At 44.7% G+C, this 22,197-nt stretch overlaps 1 protein-coding gene across 1 annotated transcript in view; it reads right to left on the bottom strand.

The window, feature by feature from the left end:
• Window positions 1-22,197, bottom strand: part of LOC147740933 (uncharacterized) — a 330,387-nt gene that overhangs the window by 197,398 nt on the left and 110,792 nt on the right. Inside the window, exons 5-6 of the mRNA XM_086936090.1 lie at window positions 13,336-13,434; window positions 3,693-3,797 (exon numbers count right to left, since the gene is read on the bottom strand). Coding sequence (XP_086792216.1) covers window positions 3,693-3,797; window positions 13,336-13,434 — 204 coding nt within the window. The remainder of the gene's footprint in view (window positions 1-3,692; window positions 3,798-13,335; window positions 13,435-22,197) is intronic.

Raw genomic sequence — 22,197 nt, 5'->3', positions numbered from 1 at the left:
GGGAATTACTTTGGGGGCCTTTTAAGATTTCCTTGTTTTCAGGCTTTACTCCCCCATTTTTCTTCTGGTAGGAACCCTGACTGCCTTTGTAGGTGTTGCCCCAAATACTTTTCTGGACACTCTGTTGCTAGCCCACAGGCCCTGGGGTCAGTCAGCTTACTGCTGAATAGGTGCTTGGGCAACTCTGTAAAACAGATATTGAGCCTGTGCTCTCTTATGATTAACTAACATAACTAGTTGTAATCACTAACGTTGCTTCCCCCATCCAGCCATTCCACGCCTTACTGTAATAATCAACCAAATCTACCCAGGATTGGTTTTGGAGCTTCCGGCTGTCCTTGAATCAGTGGAAATACTTTTCAGGATTCAGCTCAAATGTGTCAATCAAAATGGCCTGCATAGGAATGTACTTGTTCTGGTCTTCAAACTCTAGAGTTAGAAGTGTGTCCCTACCAAGTGTAGGCATGTGTTTCCAAAGACAACAGCCCCCGTGTTTCTCTGGAACCCAGTGAACCTTGAGTGCAACCTCATATGCCAAAAACCATTTATCACTGTCATCTCTCACCACATAATTGTGCACCAAATCCTTGGGTATATGGAACCTTTTGTCATCTGCCTGTTCTGCGTTCGTGCTGCCACAAGCAATCCAAAGTAAGCTGCCTGCCTGGCCTTCCTTTCCAGACCTTTCAGGCTCAATTCATGAGCCAATACCAGTTTCTTCTTGGCAACGGCTTGATCCACCTCAGCCCCTTTCGCGTCGTCTTCGATTTTACATTTCACTATCTGTAGCTTGAATTCTCCCCCCTCACACCACTTCCTCATCTCCTCTGGGGATAAACCATGGGCAGAGACCCAGCTTCCCGTTCATTTAGAAAGCTGTAATTCAGTGGTGTCCCCCTCAACGGCTGAAGGTAGCTATCCATGGGTCCCTCCAACTCATAATTTTCTGAGTATTAGGGCACTGCCCACACCACCAGGGCCCTATGGAACTCCTTATAGGTGTCCCCTTGGTAGGTACTCCCATCCTTTTGCAAAAGCTTCTCACCTCGACCACAGTATAATAGTCCAGATTTTCCATCTTGAAAATCATAGCTCCAGTTTAAGGGCCCTCCAGAGGCATGGTGTTGAGATTGAATCAAAAGTTGAAAAGCAAGAAAAAGGAATTGAGTCTGGCTTGAGTGTGGATGGGTAGTGTTAACCTAGCTATTGCATGGCACTGTAGAAACACATGTCCTATCCTCACTGCTGATCACCCTTGCCAAAGCAAGCACCATGATCCTAGTCAAGGTAAGTGACAACATAACCCAAATTATCCTGCACTCACCCTCAGTAGCTTGGCATTGAAAAGTCAGGCTTAATTTGGAAGACAATTTGTAATGTATTGTACAACAAATCCACACTGTGTTAGAAAAAAATGTGATTATATATAAATAGTACACAACCAAAGACAATAAGAATCTTTTAGGCAAATGTTGAGTTACAAAGTTGTATAGATTTAAAAAGTTATAAGAGCGATTGGAAGCGACCAGCTCTTCCATGAATTATTGGGTTGCACTAGACCAGGACAAAGTCAAGAGTTCAGGCTGACAGAAAGGCAGCGAAGGCTAGCAGCAGGGACCTTGAATCCGCTGTACAGAAGTACCTTGACATGGGTGATGTTGTTGTTAGGAGGCTGCATAGATCACGCCATGGACGAGCAGCGTATGGGACTACCATGTTGCTGTGCCAAATCCAATGCAAACATGTGGGTTTTGGAGTTGAAGCACCTACAGGCCAAACTTGCAAGGGTCCAGGACTGGGATGGCACCACATGGTAGGGCAAACTCCAATGCGTAGAGTCTAGGTGCAGATTCAGGTGGTTCACCCATTTGATATCCCCGAGACTTGGGAATAAGACAGCAACGCCTTGTACTCATTCTGGATTTGAGTGACATGGCCCAATCGGTCTCACCCAGCAAGTAGAACGGCAGGCAGGAGGGCAGCTCAGCACATCAGGCAGAGTTAAGCAAAGCAGCGGACCTACAGCATAGCAGTCCTTTTAGCAGCAAAGTGGTTCTTCTCCCTGGTAGAGTGGTTACAGGTCCAGAATTGTACTGGTTTATTGGGGCCAGAGCTCTAGTACTTATACCCAGGAGTGAATTTGAAGTGGGGGAGACTTCAGAGAGAGCTTTGGAGCGCACAGTGGTCCCTTTCTTTCTGACCTCTCTCTAGGCACATTACGGGGGGTAATCAGTCCCTAGAGTGGGGACAGGATACAATTTTTTCAGGTGTATGTGTTAGCTCCTCCCCACCATCCTCCTTTCGGATGGGCCATCGGCATGAAGATGGCTGCGCAGGCACACCCACCCTTCCTTTGTGTGGGATGCACGAAGCTAGATGTCACCCACTCCAGAAGTGTATTACAGAGACAGGCAGCCGGCACCGAAAAGCTAAGTGAGTAAATGTCAACCTTCTAAAAGTTGTTAGTTACCACTTACCGGGGCAGCCCTATTAACAGATCTAGAGGCAAGGTAAAGACTCATATCTTAACAAGGGTTCAAGTAGTATATTCCATATAACATAAGATACAAAAATATAGGGTATAGATCACATAGAACAAAACAAAAAATTTAAAGAATGTATCCAGTATAAGACTCTTAGCAAGTGATACCCCTACACAAATTCAAAAATATACAAAATATAATAGGATAATAATATAAAATAAGAAAAACAATGGTGCTCTCTAACTTACAGAACAAACTGTAAAGACAATAAACAGTGTACACATAAGCAATGTGTATTGGTTAATTGGTGCTATAAGGGGGGTGATTTTTGTGGAACTCTCACCACTTCTCTAGCCCACCTCTCAAAAATCTGTGTGCCTCCAGAGATAGCCTATTGTACGCTTCTGCATTTCCATGCTTTGGAATTTAAGCTTCCAAATATCACGTACCCTATCCAGGGGTCCATATTGTGAGTGAGGCAGTCTTTAGATGCAGAATAGAGGTAACACATATTCTACTCTGAATATCCATTTTACAACCATCACTTCTTGCAGTGCTCCTCGCCTCGCCGCCCACATTATGCATTCAGCTCCTGTAATCTCATCCTCAAGGCCCATTCTGTCCCCTGGACTCCAGAAACAAGGATTCCTCAGAAGCCCTTACCCTCTAGCTGTCTAGACTCCATTACACCAAAGGATCCAACTTCCTGTCTGTCGGTCTCCCGATCCCAAGACTATATGTGTTGCATGCAATCCCTCTCCGGCGATAACATGATGCTAATATGATGGGCTCCCACCTCACTTCCATCCTCAACATCAAGGGGTTAGAGGGACAGGGTGCAGTATGATAGGCTGCCATAAGGTCAGGGGTCTGTTCTATTGCACCCGAGCTTGCCATGTGGGATGTGTAGTTCTTCAGTGTTGGTGAGAGGGGGGGTGAGCAGCACTGCAACACGCCAGTGAACTTCACTCCACCGGTGGCTGGCGGAGTTTTTTGCTGAACTCCACACTCCACGTGGAACACAGAGTATCAGAAATCAGTGAACTCCGCCAGCAGAGTAGAGTTTATCGCCAACCCCTAAACATAACATAAGTATATGGACTAGAACACTTTCCAGGTCCCACTTTTAAAGAAAATATTTTCTCATGAGCAAAGAATATTACCTTTAAAAGACAAATATTTTTTTTTTAATTAATAGTTCTTTCTCACCACAGGTTGCTCCATGGTATCCGGATTTACAAACGCATTCGCCAGACGAGCACAAGCCATTCTTGCAGTTGTGGGTGTTGCAGCGTGAGGGATTGGTGTCAGAAACTAGAAAAATAAGATAAAATGCATAAACATTCCCATAAGAAACCCTTGTTGATATTGAGCTCTGTGTGACGTATACATGGAAAGAGGGGAAAACAAAAGGAAAGACAGAAACATCTCACAGATGTTGATAGGAAAACAGATATGAATTCAGAGCCCTTGCTTTGGGAAGCTCTTAAATTAAAACGTGACCATATAAATATATGAACTTAATTCTGCTTATCTGATAGTCATAATGTATCTTACTTCTGAAAGTGCAGCCTAGACTGCGACTTGTGATATTCCAGTAGAGTGACTATATAAGGTAGTCAGTCTGTCAGTTACTTATGATTCATTTGCCATCCCTTTCTCTGATTGGAGGATGGTCTACGCCTCTCTTAGACTAACCTTCAGGTATTTTCTTCCTTGAAAACCTAGCAGAAGAGTGATGCTATCTCTCCAGTGCCTCTGTTTCTTCTACACAAGGGAACATTGGTTGGAGCCGGCTCCCTTGTGATCGCCACCAAGTTCATGATATAACATTTACTCGTTTTCAATTTAAGGTTGAAATCACCATTTTAGAACAGCGTTTTAGTGCCATATAGTGATTTTCAATACCTTACAACAAATTAAGGGGCACATTATGATGGAGGATTTTCCGCATCCTCCGGACCAGTGGAAGCCACCACCGGCCCGGCGGATGCGGAAAATCCTCTGTGGACCCACCAAAGACCCACCGCCACATTAGGATGTTTGGTGGGTCCTGGTTTAGGTCCGCTGCTTTTCCGCCGCGCTTGGCTTACAACTGCGGCGGAAAAGGCCTAATATGGTGGCGGTGTCTCTCAGACACCGCCAGCCATATTAGGATGTCTGAATTTCAATGCCTTTACACGGCGGCATGTCCGCCGTGCAAAGGCATACGGATTCTTGTTTGGGGGCCCGTTGCAGGCCCCCAGGGGTGAAGGGGGGGGGAAGGTGGTGCACATGGGGGGTACCTCTGGTACCCCTTTGCATTTGCATGCACAGAGCAGCAGGCACCGCGCGGTTTTCATTTTTAACATTGCGGCGGGTGCTGCTTGAAGCAGCACCCGCCGCAATCTTAAAAATAGAGGATGTGACCGCCAGGGTGGCGGTCACATCCTATTTGCATAGGAGGGACTCCGCAGGCCATGCGGAGGTTCCCTCCTCCTCTATGGTCCGTCCGCGATCATAATGACCCCCTAAGTTATTAAAATCAAGTGCTGGTGGGTTTATGTTCTAAATCTGCCTTCATCATCGAGGTCCTCATAGTTAGGTACTCAAGAACTGGTATTGGACTGATCATCAGTGATGCATGTCCCAGGTTTGAAACACCGGTGTGATCATGCAAAAATTAAAGTTTGCTTTACTTGGGTGATATACACAGATAAGATATGAAAAGTGGCATCAGTGTTTCTGTTTCTTCGCTGATGTACTATGATCAGTTTTCCAGAGGCAATTTTAGACACAGTGGCACATCTTCACTTTTATGTATGCACTTTCATTTAGTTTTCACCTGGAAATTCATTTTTCTGGTGCCCTCTTGCACTTATATGGACCAGTTATCATCTGTGGGGGATGGAGGGTACTGGGATTTGTTGTCCAAAGACCAACCCTATGGGGTGCCCCCATGGAGTATGATTTTTTTATAGGGTGCTGTTGTTTGTATTTTTAACTATTTACTATATCGTTTGTAGATGTAGCAAATACTAAAACATTCATCAATCAAATTAATTTAACAGGACCATGGCAATACCAGAAAAGAGAAACAGTATGATTCAATGATCACCAGAAATTAATAAAGCTAAAAAGAAATACAAGTTAAATTGAAATAAAGAGCAAAAACGTATGTACATTGAATAGATTAAGAAGACTGGCAGGAGCAGGCTGCAGGAGGAACTTATCAATCAATCAATCAATCATTGTATTTGTAAAGCGCGCTACAGACCCATGAGGGTCTCAAGACGCGGGGGGGGCTGCTACTGATTGAAGAGCCAGGTCTTGAGAAGTCTTCTGAAGGCCAGCAGGTCCTGGGTCTGTCGTAGACCGGTAGGGAGAGTGTTCCAAGTCTTGGCGGCGAGGTAGGATAAGGATCTGCCACCGTTGGTGGTTTTCCGGGTGCGTGGAACTGTGGCAAGGGCGAGGGAGGCAGAGCGGAGGTGCAGGCCTCTCAGGTGGGGTGTGATGTGGCTGCGTCGGGGGACATCGAGCATTAGTCGCGCCGAGGAGTTCTGGATGCGCTGCTGTCTCAGGAGCTTGGTTCTTGTTCCTACGTAGAGGGCGTTTCCGTATTCCAGTCTGCTGGTGACGAGAGCCTGGGCGACGGTTCTTCTCGTGTCGGAGGGGATCCATTTCAAGATCCTGCGGAGCATTCGGAGGATGTTGAAGCAAGAAGCGGAGACGGCGTTGACCTGCTTGGTCATTTTGAGGGCGGTGTCGAGGATGACCCTTAGGTTGCGTGTGTGGTTGGTGGGTTCTGGGGCTGTTCCTAGTGATGTTGGCCACCAGAAGTCATCCCAGGCTGAGGGGGTTGACCCGAGGATGAGGACCTCCGTCGTGTCTGAGTTCAGCTTCAACCTGCTGTCCTTCATCCATTCGGCGACGGCCTTCATTCCTCTGTGGAGGTTGGCTTTGGCGGTGTGGCGGTCTTCGGTGAGGGAGATGGTCAGCTGGGTGTCGTCGGCGTAGGAGATAATGTTGAGGCTATGTTGTCGTGCGACATGGGCGAGTGGTGCCATGTAGATATTGAACAGCGTTGGGCTGAGGGATGATCCCTGAGGAACGCCGCAGATGATCTCGGTGGTCTTGGAGCAGAAGGGTGGGAGGCGGACGCTCTGGGTTCTGCCAGAGAGGAAGGACGTGATCCAGGCCAGGGCCTTCTCTTGGATTCCGGCCTTATGGAGGCGGGCTGTTAGGGTGCGGTGGAAGACCATGTTGAAGCCTGCTTATAGGTCCAGAAGGATGAGGGCGGCTGTTTCTCCTTTGTCCATAAGGATCCTGATGTCGTCGGTGGTGGCGATGAGGGCGGTCTCGGTGCTGTGGTTGCTGCAGAACACTGACTGGGAAGGGTCCAGGATATTGTTGTCTTCGAGGTAGCGGGTCAGCTGCCTGTTGACGATCTTCTATGTGACTTTCGCTGTGAAAGGGAGCAGGGAGATGGGCCTGAGGTTCTTGAGGTCGTTCGGGTCCGCCTTGGATTTCCTCAGTAGGGCGTTGATCTCGGCGTGCTTCCAGCTCTCTAGGAAGGTTGCTGTCTCGAAGGAGATGTTGATTGTTATCCGGAGGTGGGGGGCGATGGCTGTGCTGGCTTTGTTGAAAACGTGGTGAGGGCATGGGTCAGATGGGGACCTAGAGTGGATGGAGTTCATGGTCTTGATGGTTTCTTCGTTGCTGATGTTGGACCAGGTGGTCAGGCGGCTGGTGCGCTTGGTGGTCAAAGAGGTGGTGGTCTCGGCGGTGGAGGTGGGGGTGGTGGTGTTGAAGCTGTCGTGGATGTCGGTGATCTTGCCATGAAAGAAGGTGGCCAGTGAGTCGCACAGGTCTTGAGATGGTGGAATGCCGTTGGTGTTGGCGCTGGGGTTGGAGAGTTCTTTCACAATGTTGAAGAGCTCTTTGCTGTTGTGTGTGTTGTTGCTAGGCGGTTCTTGAAGGCCGTCCTCTTGGCTGTCCTGATGAGTTGGTGGTGTCTGCTGGTGGCGTCCTTGTGGGCTGTGTCGTGTTCGGCCGTGGAGCCAGTTCTTCTCCAGCTTCCGAAAGGTGCGCTTGGAGGTCCGGAGGTCTTCGGTGAACCAGGCGACTTTCTTGTTGGCGTGATTGGTGGTGTAGGTCTTGAGTGGGGTGAGGGTGTTGGCGCAGTCGTTGATCCATTGTTTGAGGTTGATGGTGGTGGTGTCGGGGTCGGTGGGGTCGGCGGGTGGTCCCAGGGACAGGGCGGTGGTCAGTTGGTTTTCAGTGACCTTGCCCCAGCAGCGGCATGGCCTCTGTTGGGTGCAGTGGTGTGTGGTGGGGTTCCTGAAGGTGAAGTGGACGCATCTGTGGTCTGTGCAGTGGGGTTCGTGGTGTGGTTGAAGGAGACGTGGGGACTTGCGGAGAAGATGTGCTCCAGTGTGTGTCCAGCGGCGTGGGTGGGTGTCATCACGAGTCCGAGCTTGGCAAGGTTGTCGATCAGGGTGGTAGAGTTGGCGTCATTGTTGTTCTCGAGGTGGAAGTTCAGATCCCCGAGGAGGATGTAGTCCGCGGAGGAGAGGGCGTGGATGCTGATGAGGTCGCTGATGGCGTCGCTGAACTGTGGCCGGGCTCCGGGTGGTCTGTAGACGAGTGTTCCTCTGAGGGTGGTATTGGGGTCGGTGTGTATCTGGAAGTGCATGTGCTCGGCAGTGGTGAGGGTGTCGTCGGTGCTGGTTGAGACTCTGAGAGTGTCCTTGTGGATGATGGCGATTCCCCCTCCCACCCTGTTGGTGCAGTCTCTGCTGGAGATTTTGTAGCCTTCTGGGATGGCTATGGCGATGTCCGGTGCCGAGGTGGTGTTCAGCCAGGTCTCCGTCAAGAAGTCGGGGTTGGTTGAGTCTAGGAGGTCCCAGAGTTCGATGGCGTGTTTGCGAGCGGAGCGGGTGTTGAGGAGGATGCATCGGAGGTGGTTGGGTTTCATCGATTGATGGTTTGGCGGGCTGGATGCTGGAGAAGCTGCAGTTCTGGCAGGTGAAGGGCCCTTGGGTGAGCTTCAGGGTGGCCCGGTAGCAGGGTTGATTTTGTCCGGGATTGAGTGCGTGGAAGGTGCTGGAGTCGTAGTGCAGTCTTTTGTGGTGGCTTCGGGGTCCAGGGTTTCTGGCGCTGGGCACGGTCCAGGTGCAGACGGGCGCACACAGGCTTGTCTTTGGTGCGCCAGCGGTGCGGCCGCTGTGCGGCTTCCATATGAGGGGCTGTGGGAGGGAGGAGCAGCTGGGAGGCGTGAGTGGGGCGGCGAATGGGTATGGCAGGGCGGGGCCACAGGGATGCAGCGGTAGGAAGAAGGCACAGAGGGAACCGGGGAGAATGGGGGACAGGACACAGGAGGCAATACGGGGGAGCAAGGGTGCACAGAAGGCAAAAGGGGGTACAAGGCACAACAGGAGAGGTCAAGAATCACAAAGAAATCAATAAATACAAGAAGAAACCGCAATCAGCAGGGGGACTCACGCGGCACCAGGCAGCAGCAGGGGCAAGGTGACAGCATCACAGGAGGACCATGTGGCGGCTGGGGGGGACACCTACCTGAGGACAGGGCCAAAGGTCGCTCCCTTCGCCGTCGCGCAGCCTCCATATGAGGGGCTGTGGGAGGGAGGAGCAGCTGGGAGGTGGGAGTGGAGTTGCGAAAGGGAACGGGGGGGGCCGCAGGGACGCAGCGGCGGGAAGAAGGCACAGAGGGATCTGGGAGAACGGGAGACAGGACATGGGAGGCAATACGGGGGAGCAAGGGGGCACAGAAGGCAAAGGGGGTACAAGGCACAACAGGAGAGGTCAAGAATCACAAACTAATCACAAAATACAAGAAGAAACAGCGATCAGCAGGGGGCCTCACGTGGCACCAGGCAGGGGCAAGGCGACAGCATCACAGGAGGACCGTGTGGCGGCTGGGTGGCGACCTACCTGAGGACAGGGCCAAAGGTCGCCCTTCTCTTTGTGACACAGACAGCTGAATTCTGTTCATATTTGTAGATGATCTTAATACTTACACTTAACGCTGGAGAAGTCATTTATTTTTGCTCTCAAATCTTGTCGTAGGCATTTCATTTCATGAATCTATTGCTGTTTAGCAACATGTTTTAAGGATGGTGTCGAACCACATAAGATTCTCTAAACCATCAAACATGCAAGTTGAAAGATGATTCTGGTTCCCTCAAGACAGACTATTTGGCCTGAAATGCACTGGGGCATGGCACTGAAGGAATGAATTATGAATATGTATGAATTCATCACTAAATAATTACCGTTTGAAAAAAAGGAACATTTGATATTAATAAAAAAAGCTTTGAAGGACAATCATTTTGGTATATAATAGATAAAGGTAATTTATAAGAAAAAACTGCAACTATACACCTACGATGGAGTCTGAAAGGAAGGTGGTAAAACCCAGAATCTATTATTTAACTATGGAACTTTGAGGAGATATTTTTTATGTTTTTGCCAAAGCTATGCTTAAACCTCTGACTCCAAGTGGGAATGAACAGTTTTAGCTTTGAAGAAGAGTGAAGGGGTATAGAAACCTCACAGGCTTTTTCATTGAGAATTTTCATTACCACAGATTGAACTTTGTGTTGGAATAAATTCTCTGTATAAGAAAATAGATTACTGGCTGAGGGGGGGGGGGTAAACCCCTTCTCAAGCATCAACTACATTTCTTGTCAGGATGAAGTCACAAATAAACCCAAAATTAGTTTGTGCTCATCCCTCTGGTAGCTTAGCACAGAGCAGTTAGACTTGAATGAAAGGCAATGTGTAAAGTATGTATGCCCATTAGAAACAGTAACAAAGTGAAAACAGATCACTAGAAAAATCCCACACCATTTTAGGCAATTAGATAAAGCAAATAATAGCAAAGAGCCATTCATGACTATCTAGTTGGGGGAGACCAGGATAAAGTAACACGTTCAGGCTGACCACAATGGAGTGCGGGTTGGATACAGGGACAAGGTTAGTCTCCCTGGAAACGTTACCTTCTCAGTCCAGCGCCAAAAGTTCTGTTTATAGTGTAAGGGGGTGCGGGGAGGAGGGAGAGAAATGTGCGTGTCTATCAAAAGCTGACCAGATATCGCGGATGGTCTTTATTGTAATTGGATTTTTGTAGACCGCAATAATTGTTAGTGTTTTAGAAGAAATAAGAAACGAAGGATGCTGTATGATTGTAGGTAATCGTTACAAATGTTGATTTTACAATTTCCAGTGGCATGTGTTTCTAAAACTAAAAAGATGATAAGTTACAAGCATAGAAAATAATGATGAATTTGTACATGAAGAGTTTAGTGGTGATAGTCTTAATGACAACAGTTATATTAGGACATATTTGGAAATATGTGGTCATTACACAAATTAGTCAGTGTTATGTGGACACCCTAAAGCCTGCATATGTGGGGAAGGTGTTTCTGATGTACAGGTTGCAACGTCATGTCATGTATTTCTGTCCATCTCCTAGTGGATGAATCATTGTTTCCTATCTTGACTAATTGTATTCCTACTATTAATAGATTTCATATTAGTTTGGATACCATGAATGTGATGTATGGTAAGTATATAAGATGTGTTGTGTAAACTATGCATAATAATAACATAGTTAATCCTGTGTATATATTAAATAAAGATTAATTAGCATTTATTAATGAATACAATGAAAGGGTAATTCCGATTATGAGAGATGCAGATGAAGGGAAATTGGTAGATAAAGAATTGAAAACGGGAGAGGAATTTGTAAGATCAAATTTACATTGAAAATGAATGGTTTGTGCAATGATTCTATCTTGTCTAATCATGTTTGGAAAATGGGTGATTAAGACTGGTCAAGGTAACAGGGTAAAAAAGAAGATACAGAAAATAAGAATTTATTTGGAATTGGAACTACAGCCTTTAAAGGAGTGTTGTTACAACCCAATGCAAAAAGGGGAAGAAAACTCCAGAGCGATGATTATGATGACCTCCTCTGACATCTAGAATTCGGGTACTCTATCAAGCACTAGATATCGAAGCTGTACTGGTGGTTAAATGCCGAATAAAATGACTACAAGGTAGTGTTATACACCAGGTAGCTTTAATGGACAGCTCTTAGAAAAACGCAAAAAATTAAACTAACTAAATAATAATTAGATGTGTTGTATAATCACTGCTATAGGATATAATAATTGAATACATGCTGTGCAATGTGTTTCGTTTTTTAGCTAAAGCACGGCACCCAATAACAGTAACTAATCGAAAGAATTAGTTTAGAGTAAGGGTACATGAGTCCCTAATGGCAGACACAACATAGAAGAACTAGTTTCCCTATAAATACAACAAGATATATGAAGAAGTCATTGTGCACCGCACACAACCATATTTAAAGAGGTAAGAGAGGTTAAAACACTCTCTAGTTATAAGATTGGAATATTTAAGGTACCCGTTGCAGTACAAATTGTTGTGTTTCCTTTTTCATAGCAATTGGGATTCTGTGATTTTAATCAAGACGCCAAGTCACAGTTGTGAGCAAATAACTACAAGCTAGATATTTATTTTTTCTAATCATTAACATTCACCTGAAGTGTTGAGCTTGATTTATGGCTTGGTGGTATAATATTTAGTATATAAAAAACTTTCTTTCCTAGAAGATTAATTACTCCTCTATAACCGGTGTGAATGATAGATGAGTGCATTGTACTTCTCAACTTTTATTGGATACTAGGGAAAACTTTGTTTTCTCAACTGATATCCTCTGACTGACAACTGCCTAGCTGATTTTTAAATTATTATTATTATAGTTTAGATGTTTATGGAAAAATACCCAGAGAGGGAACTGTTTGAGATTTTTCAGAATACACATTTTAATGTGAATAGAATGTTTGAAATGTAATAATATTTTGATGAAATATGACCACAACTGATACATTAATAGTTTTGCACTTGAAATGTCGTTGCTAATTGATTTAGAAATGTTTTAATAAAGTGCTGTACATAGGCCATATTTAGTATTTTCAATTATTGTGGATTTGATGCTAGTAATTTTCCACAAGGCCTAGCAGTGTGTGGTATTCTGCTTTTCTGTCTCTGCCTTGTATTGTGCAATCTAACTTTGTTGAGGTTGCTAGGATGTGTTCTAATGTGGAACTCTCTCTCCACTGAGAGAATGTTGTTCTTTAAGCTTTTGTCAGTGGGCCTTGATTGTTGGTGTCTGAGGTTCCTTGTATGAGAACAGGACCATGGAAATGAGGGAACAGTCACCTCCAATTGTGTGCAAGCAAACTATGCACAAGTTCAATTGTTAGCACAAAGAGCCAATTTCCACTGGGAGTGCTAACACAGTTCTAGTCTCCCCTGGTGCACTTGCCCCAATTCCAAAAATATGGCTATTGAAACCTGTGAAATTGAGAAACTGAACAAAAACTCGGGAAGAGGTTATAATATTTGTGGTGAGATTAACAGAATGGATACAGAGATGAGTGAAATGGTGGGAACCCATGGAATAGCAGGTGTATGTACACATGTCTTATACTTGCTGGATGAAAGGTGAGAATGCAACAGAAACAGAGACTCAAGCATCATATATCAGATGTGTATGTTTGCAAAGATAAAGAAAATAAAGTTGTTTATTTGTTACAAGGAAATACAATTACGGTAGAAATCAGCGTCACACATAGCTCCATTGAATATGCTAAGAAAAGGAATCACTGTTGTGGAAGACAGGGTTTGTGGCAGGCAACAGCTTTCGCACAAGCAACGTATTGTAGATAAAGACCAACACAGATCAGTTTGGGTGCAGAGCCTCATCCAACTAATTTTCATTGCATTTACTGTGAATTTGTCTCACTCACACATTTCTTCTCACCTTCATCACAGGACTGTCCGTGGTATCCATAGACGCAAGTGCAGGCATCTTTCAAAGAGCAACCACCGTGAATGCAGTTACTTGTATTGCAAAATGTCACTGGAAAAGAGAAGCACACATTAAATAGAAACAAGTCAAAATGCATCACCATCCATGTAAAATAAACTAAAGGCATTTCACAATGGACTACGGGGCTGTTTAAATGAGTTCACTCAGTTAGAAGCCCATGTCTCACCTGCTCCACACATATTCTCATAGATTGTTCCCCCTCCCAAGAAGGAACAAGAGTATCTCCTGCCATGGATAGTTTAAATCTCTGACCATTTCCAAGGTGGGAAGGGGTCTGGGAATGCCCAGAAACAAGCAGGCTTCAATTGCAAACCACATCTTGCAACATCCAATTTCCACCCATGAGAGTGATTTATTACTGTAAATTTCTCTGCAATAGTAGTGGAAAACTCTCCAATGTTAAATGTTTTTATACCTGCCCGGATAAACAAGGTAAATTCATTGTGATCTTATGCTTGTGACTGATAACCTTTCTGAAAAGAACCCACAGACCCCTATGATGAAACACATTCCATGGACTTGTCATCAAAGGTGTGAGCTGTCATTTGGTTTCTTCAATGACATACAAGACCACATCCACAGTATAAGGCAGATATTGATGCTACTTATTGTCTTGCCATAAACTATTTTAATCACCTTGCCCTCCATTTGTGAGTTCATATCATATTATTTTCAGCAGCCAGGCCTCATCAGAGGAAGGCATGCTTGGTTTGTTAATTTCAATATATCTGTGTGCCCTCTATGTATGCATGTTGGAACACTTGTAGCGTAAGAAGACAAAACAAGCCACAAAGCAAGGGGAGTGTGGGATACAAGAGGAATACATGTGGGAGGGTCTCCTTGATTACCAGTGTGCCCTCTGAACACATCTTGACAATCCCGATGTATGGGGCCAACTAGCCCTCCTGTTACCTCCAGTAAGTCACACACAGTAGGATTGAAGAGAAGTTATCAGAGGCCATCCCCCCTTTCTCCACCATTCTGAAAATGCATATCCTGGTGCACTACTAGTTTTGGGATACAGTCCTCTTGGATCCAGAGAGTCCTTTAGGGCCAACAAGTCCTCCTGTTACCTCCAGTAAGTCCCACACAGTTTGTTTGCTGAGAGGTTTTCGGTGGCCACGGCCCCTTTCTCAACCACTCTGCAAATGCGCCTCCTGGTGCATTACTAGTTGGGGGAGAAAATCCTCTTGGCTCCTCATGGTCCTTGGGGGCCAACCTGCTTTCCTGTTACCTCCAGTAAGACCCACTCAGTGGGTTTGCACAGAGGTTTTCGTGGCCAGGCCCCCTTTCTCCACCACTCTGCAAATACGCCTCCTGGAGCACCACTAGTTGGTCCCATTGGCTCTTCAGGGTCTTGGGTACTAAGTAGCCCTCCTGTTACCTCCAGAAAGACCCACACAGCTGCTTTGCTGAGAGGTCAACAGAGGCCACGCCTTCTTTCTCCACCCCTCTGCAAATGCAGCTACTGCTTTGGGGATGATGTCCTGAGGCACCCAGGAGGCAACAGGAGGTCTTCTTGGCTCTTAAGGACCCTTAGCAGCCAAGGGGACTTCATCCCCCAAACCGAAACACTCCAGGAGCACATTTGCAGAGTAGTGGAGAGAGGGGAAGGGGCAATTGCAAATTGTCAGCTTTTTTTCATTCTTTGTTCTTGGGCTGAATTTGGCCCAGGGGACCTCATCCCTTAGGCCCGGCCTTTAAACAATTAAATGTATTAATCAAATGGAGGGGGCCGAGTGGCCCCCCATCCCCTGGGCCCGGCCATTTTTATTTAAAAAAAAAAGATCATTGGGACGGGGCCCGCGTGGTCCACACCCTGGACCAACTTTGGCCCCTGAAACTCTATCTGACAAGGGCATTTCCACCTCGTTGAGGACGGCGGCGGGAGTCTCAAGGCCCCCGTGGTCCAGGCCGGCACCTGCCTCTTGTGGGAGCCTGCATGGCTTTTTACTCCAGCGGAGCTGCTGACATGCAGCTCTATGTGTGTATGAGAGGATGTGGTCCGTCGGCTTAAACTCCCAACTCTGGTGCTGGAAACCAGGGTTTGAGCCTCAAGGTCGCGTCCACATCTGTGATTCTGGGCAAATCACTTAATCTCCCCATGCCTAAATGTGTAATGTAAATACGGTGCTCATGTAAAGCGCTCCAATACCTTCAGGTCGAGTTTGCGCTTTATATAAAATATTCAAAAAAAAAAAAAAGCAAAGTATGCTCCACTTTCAGCAAGTAAGATCAAAATGCTCAAGCTTGCTCAAAGCGGAGCACACTGTTTGGTGTAGCATGACGAGAGCAGTACTCCCGCCATGCCAAAGCACACTGCAATGTCCCAGGGGTAGGTAACCGGGGACATTGCTGGAGCCTGCCCCGAGGTTGGCGGTCCCCAGGGCCGTCTAGGGCTCCTAGAGGAGGCCATGCAGCCCACCTCCTATATTCAAATTTGCCTTGGAGAGGTGGTGGTCCCGGGGCTGGGGGTCTGCAATGGACCCCCTTCTTTAGTGTATTTGTGCCCTGGGAAGCGGTGGTCCCCGGGGCACTGGGGGAGGCCGTACTTAACCCCTTCCATGCTGTACTAATTCCACTGTGGTGCGGGGGGGAGGGGCCATGCGCAGCGCCGCAGTGCTCGTGACTTGCCCAGCTCGTCATGCTGCACAGTGGAGCTGTGCTCATGACGAGCTGAGCTCGTCACAACTCTGCCCACTCCTTCAGAATTCCTACACAGGCGAGGAATTAGCCCAGTGTGGGCCGTCCGCGGCTATTATGACGAACTCAGCTCATCATGAGCGCAGCTCCACTGTGCCTCATGACGAGCTGAGCTCATCATAAGCATGCAAGGGGTTAATGAAAGAGAGTACCTGAGTAACCGAGGTGGCAGGCCCTGTGGATTGGGGGGTCCACAGGGCCCCCCACCCACATAAGAAGAAGGTGACGTTTCCCATGGCTTTGATAAGCACTAGCAGAGGGGCCACGTGAGCCCCCTTCTTTATTTATTACATGCCCCAGGGGGCCATCTCAACCGGGGTTATTTAAAAAAAGCGCTGGCTTTTTCTGCCACAAATTTGCGAATATCCAGGGGGACCCCAAGACCATGGCTTGGGGATCAAGGTATTCATATCCTGTCCCATATTCTATAGCTTTTCCAATCAGAGCCTTGCTTTTCCCTGCACAAGCTCATCTTTGCTTGCGAAGGGATCGCAACCAGAGGCATTACAACCTCAGCTTTAGAAATGTATTTTTACTTTTTTTTATATACAAGAACTTTTAACAATGTGCATTTTTGTAATGGTTTTAATTAATCAAAACGGTTTACCTTTTACCTGTTAACAGAGGCTTTGCTATAATTTTTGGCTTTAATTTCTCAAATAGTACTGAACAGATTTACACCAAATTGGCAAAAGGCATTTTTTTGAACCAACATCTACCTCCTCCCTGCAAAATTTGGCGTACGTCCGTTCAGCAGTTCGGGCTGTAGGTGGGGCTAAAGGTTCCTATGAGAATTAACATTACAGACACTCTCTCATTATGTGCCCCAATTCCTGACTTTTCATTGCATGGATCACCGCCAAACTTTCTATGACAACCAGAACCTACCTTGACACTTTGTGGAAAATTTCATGAATATTGGTCAAACAACATCAAAGATATAGCCAAATCAATATAAAAGTTTCCTACGGGAACTAGGTCCTAACTATAACTACCTCCTGGGGATCACCATAGACAGAGCATTTCATTTTTTGGTTTGCTAATAGCACATCCACCTCAACTCCTCCTTGTACAGTTTGGGGTAATCCGTCAAGCGGGGGCAAAGATATAATGGCAGCAGCACTGAAATAAAAATTTGGCATTCAAATACCGTGGTCTGTGTCTGTTCACGTTCGCTGCTGGGATTTAAGGCTACAGCGTGAGGGAGACAGAGTTTTTCCTATGTATATATATATCACTAAAAAACCCATAGGTTTCACACTCGGTATAGTTAGGTTTTAGCATTTAAAAAACCTTGCAAATTCATTGAAAAAATCATAGGTTTCACATGTTATAGTTAGTTAAACCTTTGAAATTCCTCCGTTATAGTTAGCTCATCTAACTATAACTTGCGCGCCTGCAATGCACTGCTGATGATGTCACATATTACATCACTCATGACATGGTCATTGACATCACTCATGACATCACTGAAGATATCTCAAATGACATCCCTGATGACATCACTGATGACATCATCCAGTCAATGACTGATTTATTAAGTATATCTTAGTGAATTGGTGTACTAGCGAGTAATCTTTTAATATTTAAATATCTGTATCAGTGTCTCACTTTGTATATAAGTGGCTGCATGGGTTGGAGAGTAGCTACATGAGTTGTTGGTTTTTTGAGTACCAAAATAAGTGTTTGTACGGTTCGGTGGGGAGTATTACTTAGCGCACAGATGCATGAATGACTGACTCACTGTTTGTATGTGTTTTGAAGACAGCATGTGTGCTGGACTGTATGGGTGGATGAGTGTGTGTATGGGTGTGTTATTAAGTGAATGACTGTCTCAATAGTATATTTATGAGTAACTACATATGTTTTAAACTAGTATATGTGAGTATTGATGTATATAAGTGAGTATATCTGAGAGCGACAGATTCTAAGACTTCCTGTATAAATAAGTATGTGTTTCTATAAGTGATTGTTTAAGAGAGTAAGTATGTCTACGATTCTGTAGAAGTTAGTGTAGTGGGGGGTGTATAGCTGTGTATGCAAGTAAATGGATATTTGATAGTTTATTTGCATGTGTGAGTATGTGTGTGACTAACTCTGTAGATGAGTGTCAGTGTATAACAGGATATATAGGTGTATGAGTACATATGATGAGTCAGTACATGTATGAGTGACTATATAGAACTGTTGGTGAATGAGTGGATGTGTATGTAGATTTTGGGATTACTCAATAGGTTGTACTAACTGGAATTGGTATCTTCATTTTTGTAATATGTGACGTCATCAACAATGCATTGCAGGCGCGCAAGTTAAAGTTAGCTGAGCTAAGGAATTTCAAAGGTTTTGTATGAGAGAAATGTTCAGCTAACTATAACGTGTGAAGCCTATGGTTTTTTCACTGAATTTCATAGGTTTTGTAAATGATAATTTATAAATGTATTAATTATTATGTCTTTCTTTTTATACTAATTTCTTATATTTTTAATATAAATATTTATATTTATTTTATTTTTTAGATTATATTTCATATTTGTATTATAAAAAAATAACAAAACTAAATTGCAAAGTAATTTTTGAATGAATTATTGCTTGACGTCGGTTGCAAGTATAACACAGCTCCAGTAATTCTCTTGCGGCCCTATGCTCACAATGCTGTATCAATCCTTACACCTGATTCAAGCATGTGCATGGTTTTGACTCAGCATAACCTCAAAAGTCACTGAATAAAATGTTATACATTTCACTCACTCACTTTTAGGAGGTCTTGCTGCACCCCCTTCTGCACAAGAAAGCCTCTTCTGGCACAGCGCTTTACAATGTAATACACCCTCCAGATGCGTCACATTGTTAATAGTACACACCATGGCACATCTTTTGCACCATCGCTGTGCCAAAAAACTGACGCAACGGCTTTGTAAAAGAGGCACAACAGGATTGTAAATCCGCCCCTAACACATACAAATTCACCCAGGGACTTTCACCAGCAGCGCAAATTGAAACATAGACTAGTAACATATTTATGTACATATGATAGTGCTTCGGATATACTACAGTATACTATAGATTTATGCTGTAGCAGTTCCTTATATTTCTGCACTTTCACATTCTCCATACACTAGTAACATATTCATTCATTCCTTTATGAACTACAGATTCATTCTGACAAACTTTTACACACTAACATAGAAATATAGTTCTTTCTTTGACCAGTGAAGGTAGTTCTAAAAAGAACTGTTTTTTTTGTTTTGTATTTTTTTTGTGTTTTCTCAACAAATTCCAAGCGGAACAAAAGAATGAAAAAAGAACAACTAATGTCGAGGACAGCAATGATCCTGCATCCTGCGTTTCATCAAGTCTATAGACTGCTCCCCATAACACAAAAGTTTATCGCAATAAATGAATAGAATTTTAACTTTAGCAAAGTCAGAATCAATATGTGGGTGTGGACTGCTTGCTGAAAATGCTGCTGCCGCAGTTGATGTGCTTGGTGCAGAAGCAAGTGGGTTCTCGTACAACCTCCGTCTTGCAGCTCGAGCAAATTTCTTGGGGTGCAAGTTCTTCAAGTGTTGCACCATATTTGCTGTGCCAAAGGAGTATTTTTTTACATGGATCACCCCTTCAAAGAGTTGTTTCGCAAATTCAACAGGTTACTTTTGGAGCATTAACCTTTTTTTGACCTTCTGGAAAAGTGAAAAACTTCCAAATTAGAGCTTCTTCCTCTTCTTTGGACGTTCTTCAGGAATAAAATCTCCCTCTGAAGAACTGCTGGAAGATGACTCCATTGCTCTTACTATGGTGATCTTCCTTCTATTTGATAGGATTCTCAGAACAAATGCTTCTTCTTAGAAAGTCAAAGTCGAATAATTATTATGGGACGGAACTTTTAACAGTCGCAATAGGAAAAGTTTTGAACCAATCAAATCTCTGCTTTTAAAGTCACATTGCTTTGCATACGCTTATGATGCGCTTGTGCAGGTCTTTCAATACGAGTACGCATGATGTTCTACCGCGATTTGTGTAATCTTTTTAAAAGTAATGTATGAACATTAAAAGTATTTTAAAAAATTCATAGTTATCCCAAATGTCTTCCCTTAGTATGTACATTAAATACATACATGTTTCAAACCAAGTAGAAACATTGCCCCCTTTCGCATACAGAACGCCGTACATGACGTCACACCAAAGCTTTAATGCGATGCGTAACGTCAAAGCATATTCGTACCATATGCGCAAGTACAAGCTGAGTATGATAAGAAGTACAAACTATGGTGCGATCACCCTCTCAGTGACAAATCAGAGCTCAGGGCGCGCTAAGGAGAATGATTAGAAGTGCTGACTCAATGTAGATCCGATTCTGGGCCTGCCTCTGCGTACTTTATGACACCGCCCCCATCTCTCTCTTTTGCTAATTGTTAGTGCACACACTCATACTTGCACATGCGCGGTACACGCCCGCCCACACTACCCACATGCCACCACCTAGCATTCTTGCTATCATTTAGCCTGCAAACCAATACATTACCCAATAGCATGTCCACCAGGGACATCATTCTTGCAGACCGCGAAAACGCTACCAATGACGGCCCAGGGCTTGGTTTGGTCAGCCCCCGCGGTTCCCATATAATGCGGGCACTGACGTGAGTACGCTCTCTTTTGCCTGCCTCTGCTGCGGTGACAGACAGACTGTCGAAAAACACCCCAGACCCAGCGAAACCGCAGCCTTTCAAGACACGACAAAAGATGACAGAAGCAAAGGCAAGATATGACGTCACAACATCAGCCTCCACTGTAAATTGTATATGCATAATGCTATTTTTTTATCCTTCATGTGGCTTTCCTACTGCTCAATGGTTTTAAATTGTACCTACATAATTGAAATATTTCTTTATAAGTCACAAGGTCCTATACACCTCTAATCTTAAAAATAATGCGTGTATAAATTTCTGTGTCGTATTTCTGTACTCCGCCCCGTGCTTAGGCCTCTATTACTATTAATTGGGCGTCCATGATAGTATTTTTTTTTCTGCGTCACAAGGCCGTCCCAGGCCTCTATTAACTTATTGATCTTCCTTTGTTTGCTGGAGCTGCAACAGTCTTAACGACGAAATATTAGGAACCCACATTAAAATTCACTTTTGATAGTTAAGCAACTCAGTTTACGATGACTAATCAAAAAGTCCTTTTCTTTCCTTCAGCAAACATCGTTCAGAAGCAACCACGGCCTATCAAGCAACAGCAATGGAATTCTCAGCTACTTATTGAATATACTTTGACGTACAGAAGCAGAGTTCAAGTCGAATAGTTAACTCTGGTGGCCTCACTGTTTATACAAGGTAAGCACAGGAGCCTAGATCCACAAAGCCTTCATAGGAATGCATTAGAAATAGGTCGCCATAACGGCCGTCACTAATGCAGTAGGCACTTCCATATAGACACCACTTGAACGCAGCACTATAACAACTGAAATATACCAGGTACACTGCACTCGTAAAACTGTAGTGTTAGCTTTATTTGTGAAACAAGAGAGGGCCATATAATCAAGCCTGGACGACTAAATTATCGCCATTTTATCGGCAGGAAAGTGCCGCTAAAGTGGCGATAATGGTTTGATAATATGCTCTATGGAATTCCAATCGAAACTCATGTTACATGTGAAGGACATCAAACATGAGCTTCAATTGGAATTTCATAGAGCATACACAACCTTATTACGCCACTCACTTTTGAGTCACTTTTAACATGGGTAAAGTGATGCAAGGACCTAGTAAATCTACATCTCACTTTTCAATAAAAAATCTCAACTTCAGACTCTGCGACACAGTTTTAATCTTGTTTTCTCTCTCTTTCTCTCTCTCACTCTCTGTTACATCATTTCTCTTTCTCTCTTAAACTTAGACACTGCTGTCTGCTTGGACGTGTAGAAGAATTGATGAAATCAAGTTGTCAATCCAACTGCCTGAAGTGTTTGGCCGCAAAGGTTTATACAACGGTAAGCAGAGAGGCCTAGATCAACAAATCCTTCATAGGAATGTATTAGAAATAATTCGGCATAACGGGCGTTAGTAATGCAGTAGGCACTTCCATGTAGAC

This window comes from Lissotriton vulgaris, chromosome 1_1 (assembly GCF_964263255.1).
Source record: "Lissotriton vulgaris chromosome 1_1, aLisVul1.2, whole genome shotgun sequence".
In the NCBI taxonomy this organism is placed as follows: domain Eukaryota; kingdom Metazoa; phylum Chordata; class Amphibia; order Caudata; family Salamandridae; genus Lissotriton; species Lissotriton vulgaris.
This window is presented reverse-complemented; position numbering and strand designations above follow the sequence as displayed.